Raw genomic sequence first — 20,109 nt, forward strand, 5'->3', positions numbered from 1 at the left:
AACGGAAGGTGAGCGACGAACCCCGTTTCGTAACTGATAATTTTCCCGCACTGGGTTTTTGTTGTTGTGGGGATTGCTTTCGCACCAGAGTTGGTGCAAAAGCGATCATTTCGATCATTAAATCGATGCAAGCTGTTCAAGCTAAGAGTCGAATCAAGGATCAACTCTCTCTCTCTCTCTCGCTCTATGTGATTATTTTGTTGCTGTTCGGATTTTGGTCTGTACCAAAAGCTAAATAAGAAGTATCGAAGCCGATCGATTTGGCTCTTGATTTAGACCCAGACCCAACCTTCCGCTACCTGTTTGATGCTCGTGAAGTAAATCCAGCTGAAACAGAAGGCAACCAGATATCCAAACAGAGCACCAAAAAAAAAAGGCAAAAAACAAAAGAAAAATTGATGATGATCAGTGAGGATCGGTCGCTTCTTTTTTTTGGGACTGCTGCAACATATCAAGACGAAGAGGCATACAAAAAAAACCGGGTGAAACACCTGCCGCCGCGTGCCATCGTGCAGCATAAGTGTGTGCTTGGTGTGTAGTTTTTTTTTTTACCGTGGAGTAAAAAATCCCTGATTCATATACATATATCTGTGTAGAGAGAAGGTTGTGCGTAAAATTTGGACCGGGTGGTGGCTTTGCATTGAGTTTGATTTTGAGCGTGTCTCTGCTTTTCTTGTAGAATTTAGTTTTGTGTGTCCTTTTTAAAGCCTGTTTTTACATTCAAATCAATATGTACACAGAGCGACGCCTTAATCCTTGACAAACAGACTGATGGGTCAATAAATAATTTGCCCGCAATTGGCTGATGTTGATGTCAGTTCCAGCGATCCAAACGTTGCGTTGTCTTACTCTCTCTATGTAATCAAAACCACATTGGAACAAGGGTATCATTTGCTATCTAAATAAATCCTGCTAAAATCAATATCCCTTCGCACACCTCTCGCTGGCCACCTTGATGGAAACGAGTGTCACCTGCACTGCACAAAGAAACACTCCAAGCGCTGTAATGGAAAATAGAAATAATCACAGTATCAATTAAAAAACAATTTGCTCATCGTTCCTTTTACCACCCCGGCGGTAGGGCGCGCGTGTGTGTTGGCGCATGTCACCTTTCTGCCCCACGATTTTCCTCCATCCTCCTCCTCCAGGTGGTTTGCATTTCCGGTTGCACCCTGGTACGCTTGCAGGACGGCAATCGATCATCATTCACGAGGAGGCAGGGAGAAATTTCTGATGCCGCCCAGGGTTGGATTTTTATCGGCCCGCTCGTACTCTCCTGTTCTCCTCCAGAGCTTCTTCTGCTACTACTACTGCTGCTGCTGCTGCTGATGGTTGGTAGAATGGCAGGATAATTGTAGGCTTTTAGTAAATCCAGACCGAAAGCAAACATAAACTACCTCCCGGGGGGTGACTTCTGGAAGAGCGCTTGGACTGAAAACATGAAGCTTCCAATGTGCTTGTACATTTAACTTTGAGAGTGTGTGTGTGCTTTTTTTATTTGTACAGTGGTATGACAATTTTACTACACAAACAGCGTAATGGATCATCTTGAGTTGTTTGCATAAGAGCCCCGAAGGACGAAATTGATCGGTACAAAATCAATATTGAAATCTGACTTTACATTGTAACTGACAGCACTGCGGTTTGCAAGCTTTTGGAATTGGAAATGGGATTTTCTGGATAATTTATACATTTTAGTAACGTTGTTCACTTTGTGATACAATTTAGCGATGTCGTATTGATTTATATTGGGGTTAGTTCCATCGCCTAGGGGAGACGTCAAATGGCGCTGTTGGTAAGCGTTGCGCTTTAGAGACAAGGTGGTGGTAATAAGTTCAATTCTAAATATAATCCAGTTGCAAGAAAAAAAAACATTGGCTTTATATGACTTTAAGGCCAACAGAGAACATCTCTAGTGATCTACTAAAAGGCTTTCTGGAAGAAGTCATTCAAAGCCGTTTTCGTGTATCTCGTTCTAGCAAGACCTAAAAGAAGGGTATCGTTTATTATAATATGCTTCTTAGGGAAAAAATCTTTTAATTACAAAGCGGTTTGTGGTCGTGTGTTTTGTTTTTTGGATTTAAAATACATAATTCAATGCTCGATTTCAAGACATCGTCAATGCATTTTGTCTTAAAAGCATTCCATGATCTTAAAAGTGTGACTTGGTCTAAAAGCCAGAAGCAAAATTCAACAGCAAATTTTGCAATAAAAATGAAGCAATCGTTTTAATTCATTTTTAATCCTTTTCGATTCCATGGAAAAAGATAAGTATAATTCGAACAATATTTGCCCCTTGTATCGCTTAAATATAAAAGAAAATCAAATAAATTAAACGCCACCATCATGAGCTCCGTACTCCACCAATAAGTTCCTCTCCATTTTATGCAAACAAGCGCCGTACACTGTATCCATTCCATTGATTTGCTTTGGTCAATAATATTGCTTCACAATTCAACGAGCTGCCACGGCATTGGTCGAGCCCGTGGTGTACATTCCGATCGCATTTATCACACCCAGTGTACCCCCATCCGATCGTATTAATCGGTTAAGCGGGCGCTCCTAGAGTCTACTAACCTTCTCTATAGCGGGCAAATACACTACCAACAGCACCAGCAACCCAAGCCCATTGCTCTCGAGCACACTGATTGGACCCGGTACCTACGGAGCACTGTGACTTTATTTATCTATCAATCAAGTCCCCCTGATCTGCTATCAGTGTTATTTATTCACAAACATTTGCTCAACCACACGATAGCCACATTTGCCTCATTTGAACCGAGAGCTAGAGAGTATTCCCACTGGAGGGGTTGTTGAGTGTGGCAACACACGGCTACAGACCATACAGACCTTTATACATAAAGCGTCACAAGTGCTTCGCGAAGGATTAATCAAATTGTTTGTCCTTTCAAACATCGAACGTGAGAGAGAGAGGGAGAGCCTGTTTGCCTGATGGTGTCACATGAGACATAATAAGCCATCGTTTGCTAAAGTAAGTTCTCCACAATGGAGCACCCATACGAGCCCTACGAGTGTTTGCGTTTTAGTCGTAATTGAAAAGCATTAACAAATTAGATGATACTATCGGCGGTGCAGTGGGCTAGTTCCCTATTTTCCCCCCAACAGCAACAAATTGTGCTCAACAAAGGGGAACGAAGTATTTTCCCTTCGCTTCCGCAGCCTGCGCGCATTTGTTCACACGTTTTTCCTCGTACCGGGGGAAATGATTTTATTTACAACCGCACTTAACACCAGGACCTGTTCCACTGACGGATTTTTGGACGCTTGTTTTTTTTTCTCCCACACAAACAAAGACACAGACATGGCACACTTATCGCCTCCACCTTCGCCACCGGTCGGCCAAACGCCTCCGGCCGTGAGTGCCCTGAACGCACTCAATGCCTCAGCTTCAGCCAACCTAATCCAGCGTGCCTCAGCGTTTAGCTCCGTACTGGGGCAGAAGTGGAACCCACGTGGTGAGTACCAGGAAATTAGGAACATTTACGGAAATAGGATTAGAGCTGATTTTGGATAACATTTACTGTGCCTTTAGATCTTCTTCTACTGTACAACCCGCTGTTCTACTCGGGAGCCGCCGCCTTTCCCTGGCCACAGTTTCTACTACCTCAGCAACCGATCACACCGGTGTCGCCCAACCTGAACGCCTCTAGTCGTGACTATACGCTTACGCCCGAGAAGGAGGAGATTGTTGGTGAGTGTTTTACCAGATTGTCCTCAAAAATGTCCACATCGCCTTTATTTTCTAAGGACATTCCCATTATATTTCCCTTTATGCAATCAGACGAAGATATGCCTCTGAACCTTTCGATGAAGCCTTCCACCTCGACGCCCAATGCACGGCACGCGGCCCTAACCCACTCGATCAACATCTGGTCACCGGCCAGCATGTGCGAGAAGGAAACGATCGACGGCGACAACCAAAGCAACATCGACATCGAGAACGACGACGACTCGAGCGGTGATCTGCAGATCGATGAGTCGTTCGACTCACAACACCACCACCACCATCATCATCACCATCATCAACCTCACCAGCACCAGGAGCGCCAGGATCGTCAGCGGGAAACGGCACGCATCCTGACCGAGTACAACAGCCTGCTGCTGAACGGGCGGCAGTCACGCTCCTCCCAGGACTACTTCAACTACAGCAAGATCAGCAAAGGCTACTTCACGCACCTCCAGCAGCAACAGAAAAATCTGGAAATTCTACGCCAAAACCGTACCGATCTGTTCGTGCTGAACGGGGGAAACGATAACAACAACAAGGAGGGCGTCAAGAACCAAAACCAAACGGGACAGGAGCGTAGTGGTGGTGCTGGCAGTGTACGATTGGGTGGTAGTGTTGGGGTGGGAACTAGTGAGAGTGATACGATCGGTGAACAGTACGGGTACGGGAAGATGGACGTAGGGGGCAGTTCCTCAACGCGACCCGACTCAACGCAACCGCACCACGCGGACAGTCCGTACGGAAGTTCGAACGATTCTTCGTCCCATGGTCATTCGCACTCGATCGTAAGCACACCGACGGGCGAGGGCGGCAAGAAGAGTGTCAAACTGTATCAGGTGAGTGTCTTTAGATGACTTCTTTCTAATATATAAGAGTTGAGAAGCATATGGAAAACCCCCGAAAGCAACCCTTTTCCCAACTCCCAACCATTGGATGCTCCAAAGAATGATCTCGACTGTGTTGCGGCTATGTTTGCGCAAGTGTTGGAATCTTCCCTGCGCTGGGGACTCGGAGCGGATGTTTTTGCTTGACACATCAACCGGTAGCATTCATCGTATGTGTGTGTTTGTCGCTTCGATTTTGACGGTTTGTTTGCAGTTGCATCCGTCACCATTATATTACCTTGTTATGTTTCTCTCCCGGTGAAATCCGTGACAGATCCCTTCGGTGTCGGCTATTCGGAATCGCGGTTCCGGCACAGGGGTAAGCGGGAGACGCTTTTGTAACAAATTGGTTTTCCTTTTTTTTCCTGTTGTGTGTCACACCCGCGAAGATGAGCCATTTTGTTCGACGAAGGGTTGTCAATCTTGCGGGCGCTCTCGGTTGCGGCAAACTACAAAGGGATCGAACGGCGCAACACTACCCGGGGAGTTCGTTACGCTGCTGCTGCTGTGTATGTTTGCGCAAGTGTCCGCTGCGGCAGTGGTTGCCCAGTCCGTCATCTTCGACGCGGGCTCCAAGCGGCTTCATCTTACTCCTGGGAGGTTCATAAATTATCTGTCGTCGTACTCCCGGGGTCGGAAGAAGTTATGCTAATGTAATCAGGTCACGTTGAGCTGGCTCGACCGTATGTGTGTATGTGTGTGTGCGTGTGTATTTGCCTTGCGAAGGTGGTCGAAGGTGGTGCAATTGTCAGATGCCACAGTCCGGCGACGCCACAACGGCGTCAGTTGTAAACAGAACGCGCTTCACCGTGCCGCCGTAGTCATGGTCTAATTCCCAAACCCCCCAAAAAAAAAATGGGAAGAATAAGGCATCTAACAGTGCTCCTTCTTCTTCAACGTCACCTCCCCCGAAAAAAAGAAACAAAACTGGGACAGGAAATTGTTCGGAATCAGCCATCCGGTTGAAAGGAAGATTCCATTTGATGACCACGCTTCTCCCCCCAAAAAAAAATGCCAGGAAGGTTACAACAGGTAAACAACAAAAGCGCAAGTTATGCTGGCCTGGCTGGTGGGTCAAATGGGAACTCACATACGCGCACTTGCGGCCTCTGGTATTGATTTATAATCAAGGCGTAAAACTTCTGCCCCTCGCTCACACGCTCACAACATTTGGTCGTTTACATTCATAATTTAGGTACGCGAGGGCTTCATGAATATGTAATTCTCCCCCAGGTTTCTGTGCCAGCCCTTTTTGGAGGACTGTTTTTCACTTACTGTTTGCTACCGTGTTGGATCATGAAGCACCGGGTAGCGATATTATTAGTGTGTAATTAAATTAAAGGCTCGAGACAGATTGCGTGGCCTCCAGCCCTTAATCTAGCATAATGGTGTGTGCTTTTTTTGTGGTTGCTGCATGGGAAATGATACTTGTTGCTTACAGGAAGAGGATGTCACTCATCCCCAGAAAGGGTTGCGGGGTTGCTCGCCTGTGCGCCTTCATAAATCAAAATACCGATTAAAACCCGCAGCGCATGGAGCGCGATGGACACAAATTGAATTGGAAATAAATAAATGATTCCCTTTAGGCTCCCTGTGAGTTCGTATTCTCTGGAGAATATGTATATTAATAGACATTTTGGGAGGAATGGGAAAACTTTTCCCATTTGAAATACTCAATTGAAAGGGCAAATATCATTTTCACAAGTTCGCTTGCTTTAGAACTTCAATGTGCGTCGTAAAACTTTGCCCACCAATTAACAACAATGCCGTCAATCTATTGATCTCCCGTTCGTGTCTTGGCCCAATTATTGTCCTTCCAAGCAAAGCTAAAAACGCCACTGAAACAATAGGAGAGCTGAAAAAAGCAACCCATGTTGGAGCACAATTATTATTGAATCATTTTAATCCTTCTTCATTCGCTTCATTCACCATTTTCACCCTGCACATCTCTTGATATTAACGATCTTCTTCCCTCCTGTCGCCCTCTCTCTCCGCAACAGTGCAAGCAGTGTGGCAAAACGTTCAAACGGTCCAGCACGCTCTCGACTCATCTGCTGATCCACAGCGACACCCGGCCCTACCCGTGCCAGTACTGCGGCAAGCGGTTCCACCAGAAGTCCGACATGAAGAAGCACACGTACATCCACACCGGTAAGTCGAGCACAAATTGAATCTCCTTTCTTTTCAGCTTAATGGCAATTCTAGGGCTTTTTTGCCAAACAAACACACACACACACAGACAGGACACTTTTTGGGCTTTTTATTCTCCAGTTTTCTTCTGGTGACCATTAAACATTGTCACTCCACTTTTTGTTGCCTTTAAAGTGGCCTTGTTGGGCCCTCATCCTTGCACACCCGACCAGACACGGGCGAGGCACGCGCCAGTAACAGGGGCGTACAGGGCGCTATCGATTTACATCAGCTGTAGGGAGAGCATGGTTTTGGCATCGTCATCATCATCATCATTGGCTGTGGCTGTGCAGCATGTGCGCAGCAGACACTATGGGGCGAGATTGTGATGGGGTTGCGCAGGCAGGCAGGCAGGCAGGATTTTGTGGTCTCGTGCCACATGCTGGCACACTTGTGGCTCGTTTCAAGGCGTGTTTTGTGGTTTTGTTTTCACGCCCGCAGGATGAGCTGATTCATCGTGTGTCCCTCTGGCTGTCGAGGGATCGTCTGCAGCATCTGTGGCTAGGGGAGCATAAACGGTCCATTTGTGTCGAAAAGAAATCGTGAAAGATTGTCTGTCTTTTTCCCAACAAAAACAAGAACCTTCAAGGTTGCTTTATAAACTCGTTTCTAGTCGAAAAAAAAGCTCAACCTTAAGCAGTGCCCGGGGAAGATTCTGGAGCACCCAGATAGACGCAGCTTTGTGCTGCGGCTCTCTTCCGCCCAATGAATCGATCGCTTTGTGGCCGGATCTTTCGCAACCCAAAGCAGTTAGTAGCAGGTAAATCAGGCAAATATTTTACTACGGCACTACTTGCGCGTACGTGTTTCATTTCCTACGGGTAAATCCGTCCCAATTTCGGTCCCATTCCCTTTCGGGCTACACTTGAAACGATTGTGCCGTTCGGCTTTGTTTGACACGAAGTAACTTCAATATTTTTCTTTACTTTGCCATCAACGCAAGCAACGGTAGCAGCCACTTTCGGTAACGTTTTTTTGGAGACCGCATTCTCGTTCTTTGCTCGTCCCCCCATACACCTCTCTTGTGTTTGATGTTGCATGAGTAATGAAAGGCAATGGTTGTGTAGTGCAATGATCACTTTTTTTTTCTTTCTAAAGAAAATGTTTGCGTGAGTTTCTGAGAAGGGTTGTGCATATTTTAAGCCATATTGACGCGCAGGTTTCAAACTGCAAACTCCGTATCTTTTTTGTGTGGCTTTGGTTTCTGTTCGGATCTATTTAACCGATGAATTGGTGGCATTCTTGGTTCATTTTTAAATATATCTCACAAGATGGGTTGCGTGGTAAAGGTTTCATTTGAATAAAAGCCATAAAGTAATGGGAAAACGTGGTTTGGTGGTTTTAGGATGGATAATATTCTTCGAAGTTTTTGGTTAATATTTATGGTTTAAAAACTTAGTAAATTAAGTACGCTACATTCAGATCATAAGAGATCTTTTCTTTTCTCTTTTTTTTTATTTTAATGTTCATTATCATCAAACCATGTAGGTCAAAATTGTTGCCAGACCATTTTGTTGGATTCTAAAAACGATCTTTAGAGTCGTGAATATTCAATTGTTTTCTTTTTTTCAATTTATATTAGAATTTTTAATGCTAGACGATCGCTCTTTCAACCTTTTCCCATGCATGATATTTTTTTGAATAATTTTAAAAACGTCTACAATATTAAGTCTTGTTTGAGCTGAAGTTCTAGCATCAACAGCAACTAGCTTGCAAATTAATTTTCACGAATAAAATACGCCAAACACTCCAAAACACCAACATCCCCAACAACACCGCACAACGCCCTAAATCAAAATCGCCACAACGCGCCCAAGTGCAACCAGCAAAACAATTTGTTATCGTGCTTGTTATGTGCATGTTCAACACCGTTCGTAACGGAACGGCCCAACGACACCAAACACCACAACTTTGCACACCGCAAAGCAAAACTGCAACCGTGTCAACAGCCAAACAGCAGAACCGAACACAAAAATTAATACACCTCAGCGTTTAATGGGACTTTTGTTAAACATGAACTCAACAGGAACTGGGGTGGGGCACGCTTCTCGGCCACGCGGAAAGCAATCGCACCGGAGAGAACGGAAGATTGCATTTTGCACCTAATCCCGACACCCATTTTGAGAAGGGTGGAAGGGCGGCAAACAGGTAAAGGAGGGCCTATTTCCCCTTTTATCCTTTCACCACACGATCCACCTTTGGCTTTGTTGTTTGCATTTTCATTCAGCTCTACCGTTGCAGGAGCAACACACGCGAGAGAGAGAGAGAGAGAGAGAGAGAGAGAGAGAGAGAGAGAGAGAGAGAGAAAGAGACACAGTGGGAAGCATTAATCTTCACTCCAGGACGTCTTTTGTGGAGCCCTCCGGGGTTTGAGAATACATAACAGTGAGACAATTCGATGGAACTAAACATAAAGAAGAAAACCCCCTGAAAACACGAAGCCTTGGTTGTAAATTTTTGATTTCAAGAGACAATTAAAAGCATATTACTACAACCCCTTTCGCTTGGTTGGTTACTGCTGCCCACGGATGGGTTGTAATTTGTTATGTAAACACATTTCCTAAATTGAAAATCTCGTACCCATGTTCGGTTCCTTCTCACACCCACCCACGAGCCGTGCCTATGACTCATTTGTAAGGCAGGAGGTCAAATATGGAAAGCCCCGTTTTGCCCGACTCCCACTGTGCGAGGTGAAGTTGACGCCGATAATGACCCCAACCCGTTGGGGATAGATAAGCGTAGCATTAAAAGCCTGCCGTATCCTTGTTGGGCTTATATCTTGATTTAATTAAATTAATTGATGTTTCTATGTGTATGTTGGAGTGCCTTCTCCTGCTCCCACCCCTTCTAAAAACAGTGCTCCCCCACCCCATTGGATTGGAGGGCATTTAAGGGTAATATTGCCATGGCAAACTGCTTCCAATTGTCCGCTCACGATGGGACAAGCATGGGGTGGGAATGGGGGAGTGATAAATATGTTGCCCCTATGCATATGATCGGCGTACGATCGGCGTACGATCGCTTGCGCCAAGGCAGCATTTGCTGCAAACGTACAGCAAGCTGCTCGCTATGTTACGCGCCGTGTGCGGGCCGCCCCAACCTCAAGTTGCTGGTGGACGCCGGCAGCAGCAGGAGGAGCGATATCCTTATTTAGGCAATCGGACAATTTCACCGATCGCAAATTGTGCCGCTGAAAGTAACCACACAAAGGCGGAGTGCGTCCCGGGGGGACGGGGTTGAGAGATTGGGTGGGTGTCGCTTGTGCTCTCCTGTTTTATGCGCACCGCGATCTGCACGGGTGAGCATGATTTTTACCGTAACATCGGCGGCCGGTACACACCAAAACACAAGGGGGCACAAGGAGTTAAAGACAATGTGTATAAACTCTTTCCTTTGCTCTCGCTCTCGTTTTCTCTGTCTATCCTTTTGCTTTTTGGCTGCCCTTTTTATGTTACGCTTCGGTTGCATTCGGTACAAATCGATGGGAAAACAGAATTTATGCACACTGGCGCTTTTAAGCGCGAAAGGAAACCACAACTGATAATAATAAAGGCCCAGTCAGACGAGAAAGGGGGCAGACTGGAGACAAACTAGCATCTCGCAGGGTCTTGTTCTGTCTCTTTTGCTCTATATCAGTACAAGGAAACAGAAGGCAATTTGAATTTTATGAAAAGATATCTTAAATTAAACAAAAATACTTCAAAAATTTGATGTGTTTTTTTTAATAAGGCATCTCTGCTTCATACTTTTACAAAAATACTTTAATCTAAATGAAAAACAAAATGAAAGGAAACGACCAATGTGACACCGAGTGATAAAATTTCTAAGAAAAATCGATAACCAAATTGGCCTGCATCCCCAGCTAGAAATTCGTTTCGTGGAAAGTGAAACCCTTCATTTGGGTTTGTCACCCTCCGCCGATTGTTTTAACATTAACCCACCATCATCCTACCCCCACCCCCCCCCCCCTTCTTAGATCCACTTTCCACACGGTCCCAGCAGGGCGGCGAAGCGATCAAAGAAGCGAACAAAGACAAAGCGCCAACCACCGGCGGAATCGGTTGTAAACAAATTTGAACAAATTTATTACCTCATTTCGTAAATTGTAACCCCCCTTTGCTTGCTATGTTTAGCTAACTAGAGGAAGGGGTTGCGTATACTAGCCCGTAACTGGCCTGAGATGGTTCGGTCCCTTACACGCACAAAGCTGTACGGGATTGATGGTGAGCATGAACGTAGAGTAATGTTTCAATGAGGATATTTCTTTCTCCATATTTTTTTTTTTTTTTACTTGAAAAAGAGCCATCAAATTGAGGGCAAAACTAAAAACGGTGATGGTAGGAGTGGGTGAGGGAGGCCAATCGACCGCACACGCACACACACACCGTGTTCGGGAGCACAGGAACTGGTTTAATGTTTATTTTAGATTCGCGTGTCAGTAGGATTCGTTTGCTGTGTTGCTTTTTTAATGAGTATGCTTTTACCGACCGACGCTCATCGCACCTTTTTGTTGTTGTTGTTGCGCCGCGTGTACCTTTGCACCTTTTCATTTCTTCGAATCCCATCTGCTTTTGTGCAGGAAGATGACACTCCGGGGGGCGGTGCGAAGGGGTTTGTTCGCACCCCAACGGTCACGTAAAGTGGCAATAACAATCACAATTTATTGATATTATGACAGTGAATTGGCTGATTGCTGTACAGTGGGATTGGAATGGGGAGGTTGGAAGGGGAAACACTTGAACAGGACACGTTTGCCTGATTGAATGTAGCTGGTAGCTTCCTTTTTTATTAGATTGAAGGTGATTTGAAGAACGATTTCATTAGCAGAAGTGCCGATAGTGACGTTCGATGAAGTTAGATTATCAGTTGCTTAATTGCTGCGTGTTATGACTAAACAGAAACGGGGTCACAACAAAAATCCTGCAATACGTTTTTTTATTAACAGGGTCTGTTTATGGAAATTGTTTTATCCCTCGCAGGACAGCATAAAACACGTGTCAATGAACGTGATTAAATGGCACTGTTTATACAAACGGCTACACATTTAATAATAACACCACCAGAGGGTACATGCTTAAACAAACATACAAACGAAGCATAGCCCGCTGTGATGCTTTCGCGTTGCCCGTAGCTTCCACCCTAAAGACACCCCTTTCCGCTAAAACGATTGAAACGGCTTGAAAGCATTAATTTAAAGCTACTTTAGCCCCAAATCTGGCCACGAGCGACCGAAACACAGCACAGCGGCCGCTGCTGCTGCTATGCGTGGAGGTAGTACTAGTGTTGTTGAAATTAATTATCATCGCCAAAGGCTTTAATATGCTTTTAATTTGTGGCAGCACCCGTGACTGCAGCAGAGAAAAGAATGTGCAATTCTTCGTTGCGTTTTCACGCCATTTTGCCTTCCGTTGTAAGAGACTTGACGGGCTTCATGCTGCAAAAAAATGGATTCCACAGCAGATTATGGATACTTCGCTTGCTTTTTTTTGTTGTTGCGCATGCCACGCAGTACCCGTGACCCGTGCGAAAGGCGCGTGTTTGTAATATTTTATCGCAACCGATTTGCAGGCCCAGACACTCCCTTTTTGAGATGGAGGCAAACAGTGGTAAAGCAGGCAAGATAAATGATTTCTTTATCGCTTGCATTGTAATGATAAACGGAATGGTGGGTTAATTTGTACGATTTGTTCGCTTAAAACGGGGTTCGTCGCTTGTCATTCGCTCACAGCGCGTTGAAGTCTTTTGATCAATTTAATGCCGAATCGTATCGAAATCGGTGCTAATAACTTTGTAAATGATTTTTATTGTCCTTTTTACCATTTTACTCATCTATTTCTTCCGCTCTTCTTCTCTCCTCTCCCCTTGGATAGGTGAAAAGCCCCACAAGTGTGTCGTCTGCCTGAAGGCGTTCAGCCAAAGCTCGAACCTCATCACGCACATGCGCAAACACTCCGGCTACAAGCCGTTCTCATGCGGGCTGTGCGATAAGGCGTTCCAGCGCAAGGTGGACCTGCGAAGGCACCGGGAGGGCCAGCACAACGAGCCGGCGACGGCCGGCAGCCCGATCGATATGGTCAAGTACGAGCCGAAGCTAAACCACACCGGCAGCGAAACGGACGACACGATGATGGATGAGGTGGGTGCGGTGCATGGACAGCACACCATCGAATACCAGCACACCACCGCCGCCGCCCCCGCCGACATCAAGATAGAGCAGGTCAGCAGCAGTTGCTCCTGATTTCCGATCCCGCCGAATCGGGTGGAATGTTTCGCGAGGTAAATGTAGGAGAAGATGAAGATAGAGGCGCAGTGAGAGTGAGAAAAGATCAGCAAAAACGTACCAAATGTTCCTTCAACTTCAAAACCGTGTTGTGCTGAGATGACTTCCCTTCCGGAGGGAGCGCAGTGTAAAAGCGAAAGCGGATTGCGTGCTTTCGGCGCGTCGTCTAATTCCGGACTGAACCGTTTGTGGATTCTGTGCAGGCAGCCGTAGACTGTGTATGTGTATGTGTGTGAACGCCTTTGTGTGAGTTTATACGGCAAAAGAGCTCACTGACCCGAGAAAAACAGCCTAAACAAGAGCAGATGGTACACCACGAGTTGCACAACTGGTGTGATTGTTAGTTTCCTTCGTTCAAGCGAAAAAAGGATGCATCCAATACTAAATCAGTTCAGGCCGTTTTTTGGGGAGCCCCTTTTGTACACCATACGTGCGTTGCTCAGAAGATGCTTTGTGGAAGTGTTTTCTTATAGATTCACCTTCTTATGTGGTAACAATAATAACGACAAAAAACCCTCTGTCCTTTTGTTTAGATGTTAGCTGTACCATAAGTAAGGCTAGTTTGTGAACCTTTAGTACCAGTAGTGGCAATGGGTCCTTCACAAGATATTTATTTTTTTATGTGTATTTAATTATTACCAATCGAAAGCCACCGTAAGAGGGAAACACCACCTAAGTGTAATGTAGTGAAATTTTTTTTTAATTTTTTTTGAAACTAGATATACCAAAGTTAATGCCGGAGTTCAATGATATGGGATGATGAGCGAAAGAGAAGGGTTATTTTCTATGACATTTTCATCAATATGAGGTCAATCGATCTAAAAACCTAAGACACATTTTCCCGATTGATCGTTTTTGAATAAGTAAACAAGATTGTAAATACGTTCCTTCGTTACTCATTTTCGGCCTAACAGATCATTGTTGTTTTTAAAAATGATTTAGAGCATCTAGTCTCCAACATCTGGACTGTAAAATGTCATCGAATGGAAATAACCCTTTTCTTAACCCTTTTTTCCCCTATGCATTGCTCAACCGACATTACATCAAAATTAAAGAGGCAAAGTCCAAACGACTAGAGTGGATCGTTACCGCGTACTAAGAATTCGTCGTATTCTAAATTCTGCTGCTTTTTTTTCTTCTCTGCCGAGGTAAAACAAGGGAATTCTCTACTGCAAACGAGCAGTTTAGATTTAGATTCCGTACATATAACTAAGTTTACAAGTATCAAATTGTGTCTTGTAAACAAGCGAACACCTCCCCGTGTCTTTAGTCATGAACTAGCGTGTAATCAGCCGTCAGTGTTAGTGTCACACATGTTGCCCAAGGGCAGCGTGTTGAACCCTTTTTCCGTCTTTAGTCATGAATTAGTATGCCACTTATTCTCATATCAGCTACATGACCAAAGAGAAGTGTTTAATTCAAAGACGAAAGCCCAAACGCTAGCCATCGTTTGTGTCCGGATAGTCTCCTATCCGCTTGTGTCTTAGTCGATACAATTGCTGGAGATCATTCCGGTACATTGCAGGCAAGGTTTGTGCGGGCTTTCATCCTTTCCCATTATACTCTCTTTTGATTTCAATCGAGACCGATCCCGATTCAACTACCCATTAGTGTACGTACAGTCGAGCTAGAACGGTGTCTGTTATCTAGTGTCTAGATATGTTATGTGTCGAGTGTCGAGTGTTGCGAATCAGACGCGATCGTTGGGATCGAAACCGTCCATCCAGATTCCGGAAGGGATTGTTAGGATTAAGGGTGTACTGTATAGTCTGCTAGTAAGCTAAGTAGCTAAGTTCGTTTAGTTATATTTAGGTAGAATTAGTGAGTTAGGGGGAAAAGCTAGGAATCAGATAAATAAATTAAAATGTATACATACTACACCGTACGGGAAAACAATAAAAGCTATGAAAATATTTAAAATGTAACAAAACCGTTGTATGTCTATTACATGAGTTGATATTATTATTGAGAAAAAGTATTAGTATATAAATAAGGATGGTTTGTGGCATTTTTATGACTACTTCGACCAATTTCAAGATGATCCAGGTAATGTATTATTCAATGTTCAATTGCATATTTCAAACTGAATGAAATATTTGCAGGATACTTTCACATAGTTTCTAAGAAGATATTTAAATAGCTATCGATTAGTGAGTGGATAAAACCTACAGTAAGTAGTCTAATAAGGACTGATCATATAGAGTCAAACAACATGAAATTATCATTGATGTATCTGGTATAATCCTTGTAAAGCATAGCATTTGTACCTTATATGATGATTTGATTAAAGCCCATTTTGGAGAGATTTTTCAACAGGAAACAGTGACGTCATTCAGCCACTTTCCTAAACTGGATCGAATTCGGTAAAATTTGCTCAATTAGCGATTGTCAATATTACCTAAAATGATGGTTTACTAGGATGTTTTTCGAACATTTTACCATATTTTACGCATAACTTAGTAGGATACTTATTAAATAAACTAAAGCAACCTTTGTATCTAGGCAATTCGTTTCTCTTCGATCGAGTTTGGGAAAGTGGCTGATTATGTTGATGTTTGTTTTGCTTTTAGAGAATTACACAACGTTTGAGTTACATTCGCCTCTATTCTGTTATAAACGACAAGGTAATGTATGTTTTAAATCTCACTATAACGGCCCGTTGTATGTAGATATGAGCACTTTTTCTTCTTGCTTTTTTTGTGGTAGTACTAACTAGATTTTGTTTGAAGTCATTAAAACTGTTAGTAATAATTGTTTATTTCCGTATATTGCTAAACATTCATTTATTTACGAATTATCACATTCAATCGATAAGAGACCATCCCGCGTATGTGCATAACGACAATAAAATAACGGCTACAACATTCTGCTTCGACTAGAATTGTAGTTTTATCTTCGATCTGCAAACTCCAATAAATAAATAAATAAATAAAGTAAATGCTGTAAGGTTCACTACTTCGTAATTCTCACTTATGACCAGTAAATTGCATTAATTCTTCATCTGGTCAATTAACTTACAGATTGCTGTCTTTAGCATCGAATTTCAATTGAAGTTCATATATTTTTGACGAAACATGAATTATTTTGATCATTTCTCAAACACTTGCTTTTATGACATTTAAAAAAAAACACATCAAAACAGACTTCTTCTGCATAGTTAGAATCAACTAAATACATGTTAAATAAAACTGATGCATAGTAACCCTATTGGTAAGTCGTCTAGGCTTGAAGAAGCGTCACTTTTAATCTAACTGCTAACTACTTTGTTTCTAAAAACCCTTCAAATCTTCCAATGAATCAGCATGCTTCCTTTGAACGTGACAAAAATAACATCAATTGAACTTGATTTTTTACCAACTTACGCTCTTTACCTCAACTAAACAAACCCTACACATTCTCATTTTATGTCCCTTTTCATTGTTCCGCGTAAGTGTGTGTGTGTGTGATGAACTCCAGTAGCGGCAAGGTGTTTGCGCAATCGGATACATACCACAAATACACTTATTGATGATCAAACACGGTGCCGCAAATCATCTCGTGCCGCCTGATGACAACCGGATGAGTCGACCGTCCCTCCGAACCTCAGTATCGGTATGTACCGATTCCTGCAGGCTGCAATTGATGAATTGCACTTCCCTGTCGTGCGCACTTCAAATGGCCGAAAAATTGAGCTTTGAAATCTGGTTAGGAATCGGGTTCGTATCGAGAACGCCGCTGCAAGTCAAACGGCGAAGGGAATCATTACGACGGTCGTGTAGATCAGAACAGCATATTTGCCACTCGGTGGATGCACTCGTCGAGCTTCGGGCTACTCGTTAAGACATTGATACGAGGAGCCAAGTGGAGCGGAGGAAGCCACAGGAAATTGGCCAGGAAATTGATCATTCAGAGCACCAGATCGAACAGCAATTGGGGATTGGACGAACGTACTGGCAAAGCAGGACTTCTGCCAAAACAGTGGCACGCAGATTCAATTGTGACCGGGTCTACAAAGGAAAAGCCGACCGGGCAGGATCAAAGCCGGCGGCGGCCGATTGCACAAACAGCATGCGTGTGGCGGCAGAATGTTTTAATTTGTCGATTTATGATTTTTGCATCAGGTGCGTAAGGTGTAAAGGTGGACATTTGGGTTTTGCAATCGATGCCGACGATCGGTGCCGCCAAGTACACACTGAGCAATGAGCCGATCGTTCAAAGCGTACGCACTTCGGATCGGATCGGAAAAAGGAAGGAAATGCTGAGGATGCTTCCGACCTCGCAGGAACTCTAGTTGGGAAGGGAACATTTTTCGGGAGTTCGGTCACTTTGACTTATTATTGTGATGAAGATAGCAGAGGCGTGAGGGGAAAGCACCCGAGGGAAAAAGAATTCCCAATGAACAATGTTCAATCTTTAATTTAGTTTCCTGCTATTTTGTGGAGACAAAAAAAAACCCCAATGTGCTTCAATGTGCTTCCGTCTTACTCCCCAAGGCAGACCGTGCGCTGAAGATGAATAAGAGCTGCCGCTCGTTTTCCGCTCATTAGAAGCGTAGTTATTGGGGCTCTTTTTGGGGTGCCGCAGGAATTTAGTAAACCTGTGCCAACGGCATTCCATCAAACTAACGCTTGATGATGACATGCCATCGATGGGGATTGATTTATAGATGTTTTTTTGTTGTATTCTTCAAGAGTTCATTGACACCAAACAAGCAAGAATCGAGAATTTTAGACAGATTATATTCTACTTGGCGCATTATCGGAAGGTCGAAGTATGGAACATTCTTCCCAATACGGAATCCAATCGTTCCAATAGAAGTATAAAGATAAAAATAAGGCTATACCCACATTTTTGCTACAACTTCTTTGTATTTTGAAGGAGATGCCTAACGTTAACCGGTAATGGACATGAATCCGCTTCGGATTTTTCAGCTGATGTCGTTGTTCGAAGATACAACCGTTTTAATATAACAGAGAGGTTTATTTCACTAAGTGACAGCTTATCCAACTGGAACAATTTCTGGAACAATCCTGTTATAGGATGAGACGTCATCGAGCAGTTATGTTGTCCTAGTAGCATTGATTAATAATCCAATCCAATCCAATTCTTCCGTTACCAAGTACTTATTCGTCCTGCTGATCAAGAACATATGTTTTGAAAAAAAAGGATTTTAAATCATCTTACTCAGAGGTTTTCCATAAGTGTCAATTCTACATTGACCATACCAAGCCTGCATTACATCGTACATTACACCATGTCATACCTGCCATGTAGCTTTGCAGCTTCATGGTTATATGCAGCGTGACCCAACACGATCAGCATAAAACAAGCCCTGCACATACATAAATCGATTGTCACAAGGAGGTCACGCCAGGCAAGCAGCAGCTCATGTTTTTCTTTCACCCAACAATGAACAAACCTTTAAAAAAAACAGACCATTTCCCCTGACGTTTACACGATAGCTTACAATGTCACCATCCCGGTGGTCACGTCGATCAGCCAGAACGTCCTAGCGTGTATGGCGACTCGCTTAGCGATCCTGGCAGCCAGAACATTTACTATCGCTGCTGGTGATGCATGCCTGCCACCGATACGCCTATTCCCGGTCTTGCTATGGCCCTCGTGGCGATGAATAATTCAGCAAACCCACTGGTCAAAAATCGTGCGTCCGCAGCGCAGCGCATCTGTCAAAATTCGATATTATCATTTTCCGCCTAACGGAACTCCACAGGAGCTTCCTCGGGGGGTTTCCAGCGAAGGGGTCCTCGAGCCGGCTCTCAATCAACGCAACATCACATAATCGAACCTACCGGGCCATACCACAGGAACGGATGGATTTTGAGGATATCTCTGGGGAGGGGGGGGGAGGAAGAGGTACAATAGCACAAACACGCCCTGACGCTTCCACGAATCGATCGAACGCGCGCGCTCGTGATTGTGAAAGTTTGGCAATTAAATACTTTACGCGACTAATTAATGCAACGCTCGAGCGAAAGGGGGGGGACCCGGGTGTTGATGGTCGTTGCACCGATACACCATTTCACCATTTATCAGCACGGTCATTCGTCAAAAAATCACGTACAGATGAGTATGTGTGTATGTTTGTGTGTTTCGTAATCAACGCGCGATTTCAATGATAAATATTCATTCGGCCAGTGCGAAACGGTGGCGCACAGAACGGAGGCGCAAAAAGGACACGCTGGCATTACATTGTATGGTCCGGGAGGGGCGTTCCGGGACCTGCAACCGGTACGCAGGCACGTCATATCGATGCATGCAACCGAAGTAAAATTGATCTACTGGGGATAGCAGGGCTCCAAAACACACCGAGAGCGCGAGAACGTCAGTGTCATGGTCAGAAGCGTAATTGTGTGCCGCGAAAGGAACGGATGAATGAAGGTATGATTTATTCCAAGGCTCGAAAGCAGAAACATCGCTAGACATGAATGAAAACGGAATCTTCCTTTACCTTCCCCCCCCCCCCCCCCCCCCGCCGCTTCCTCCACTCCCATTCCACTGCGGTGTATGGTTACGCTTAGTGAAGCCCATACTTCAATCTGTTTCTGGCTTTTCATTCGAGTTTTTCGGTTTTTCTGATTATGTACCGTTGTACGATTGCCGGAGCCTGCGCCTCGAAAGCCGGGCAGTTTGCTTCCGTATGATCCTGGCCAGAGAATGCTGGCGAGAAATTTATGCGAAATGACAGGAGCAGGTTTCTGTGTTTCTTTGCCCCCGTTTGCTGGCATTCATGGCCCCTCTGCGTGCTATCTCATGGAGGCTCTTGTAGCAGCAGCAAACCCCAAAACCAGAAATTAATTAAAATCCCATTATGTGCAACGGAATCGTTGGTAAAGCGCTTACTGCTGCTGCTGCTGCTCCTGCTTATTGTTTGTGCACACTCGAATATCTTTCACTAGGTTGTCAAGCCAGTCAGTCCCGGGTCTCCCTGCGCTTGTGCGCCAGAACATTAATTTGGGGTAGCGAAAGGTATGATTGATTTATGCGTTGACTGGTGCGCCCTGCTCGTA

General features: G+C 44.3%; 1 protein-coding gene across 1 annotated transcript; it reads left to right on the plus strand.

Moving 5' to 3' along the window:
- The first annotated feature begins 2,353 nt into the window (after positions 1–2,353).
- On the plus strand, positions 2,354–14,881 carry LOC1271025 (zinc finger protein sens). The gene is made up of 5 exons (XM_061659294.1): positions 2,354–3,476; positions 3,554–3,712; positions 3,803–4,584; positions 6,633–6,783; positions 12,693–14,881. Exons 1-5 carry the CDS (start codon positions 3,224–3,226, stop codon positions 13,058–13,060), a joined length of 1,713 nt encoding a protein of 570 aa, XP_061515278.1. The 5' UTR covers positions 2,354–3,223; the 3' UTR covers positions 13,061–14,881.
- Positions 14,882–20,109: the final 5,228 nt, after the last annotated feature.

Source organism: Anopheles gambiae, chromosome 3 (genome assembly GCF_943734735.2).
Source record: "Anopheles gambiae chromosome 3, idAnoGambNW_F1_1, whole genome shotgun sequence".
Taxonomy (NCBI): Eukaryota; Metazoa; Arthropoda; class Insecta; order Diptera; family Culicidae; genus Anopheles; species Anopheles gambiae.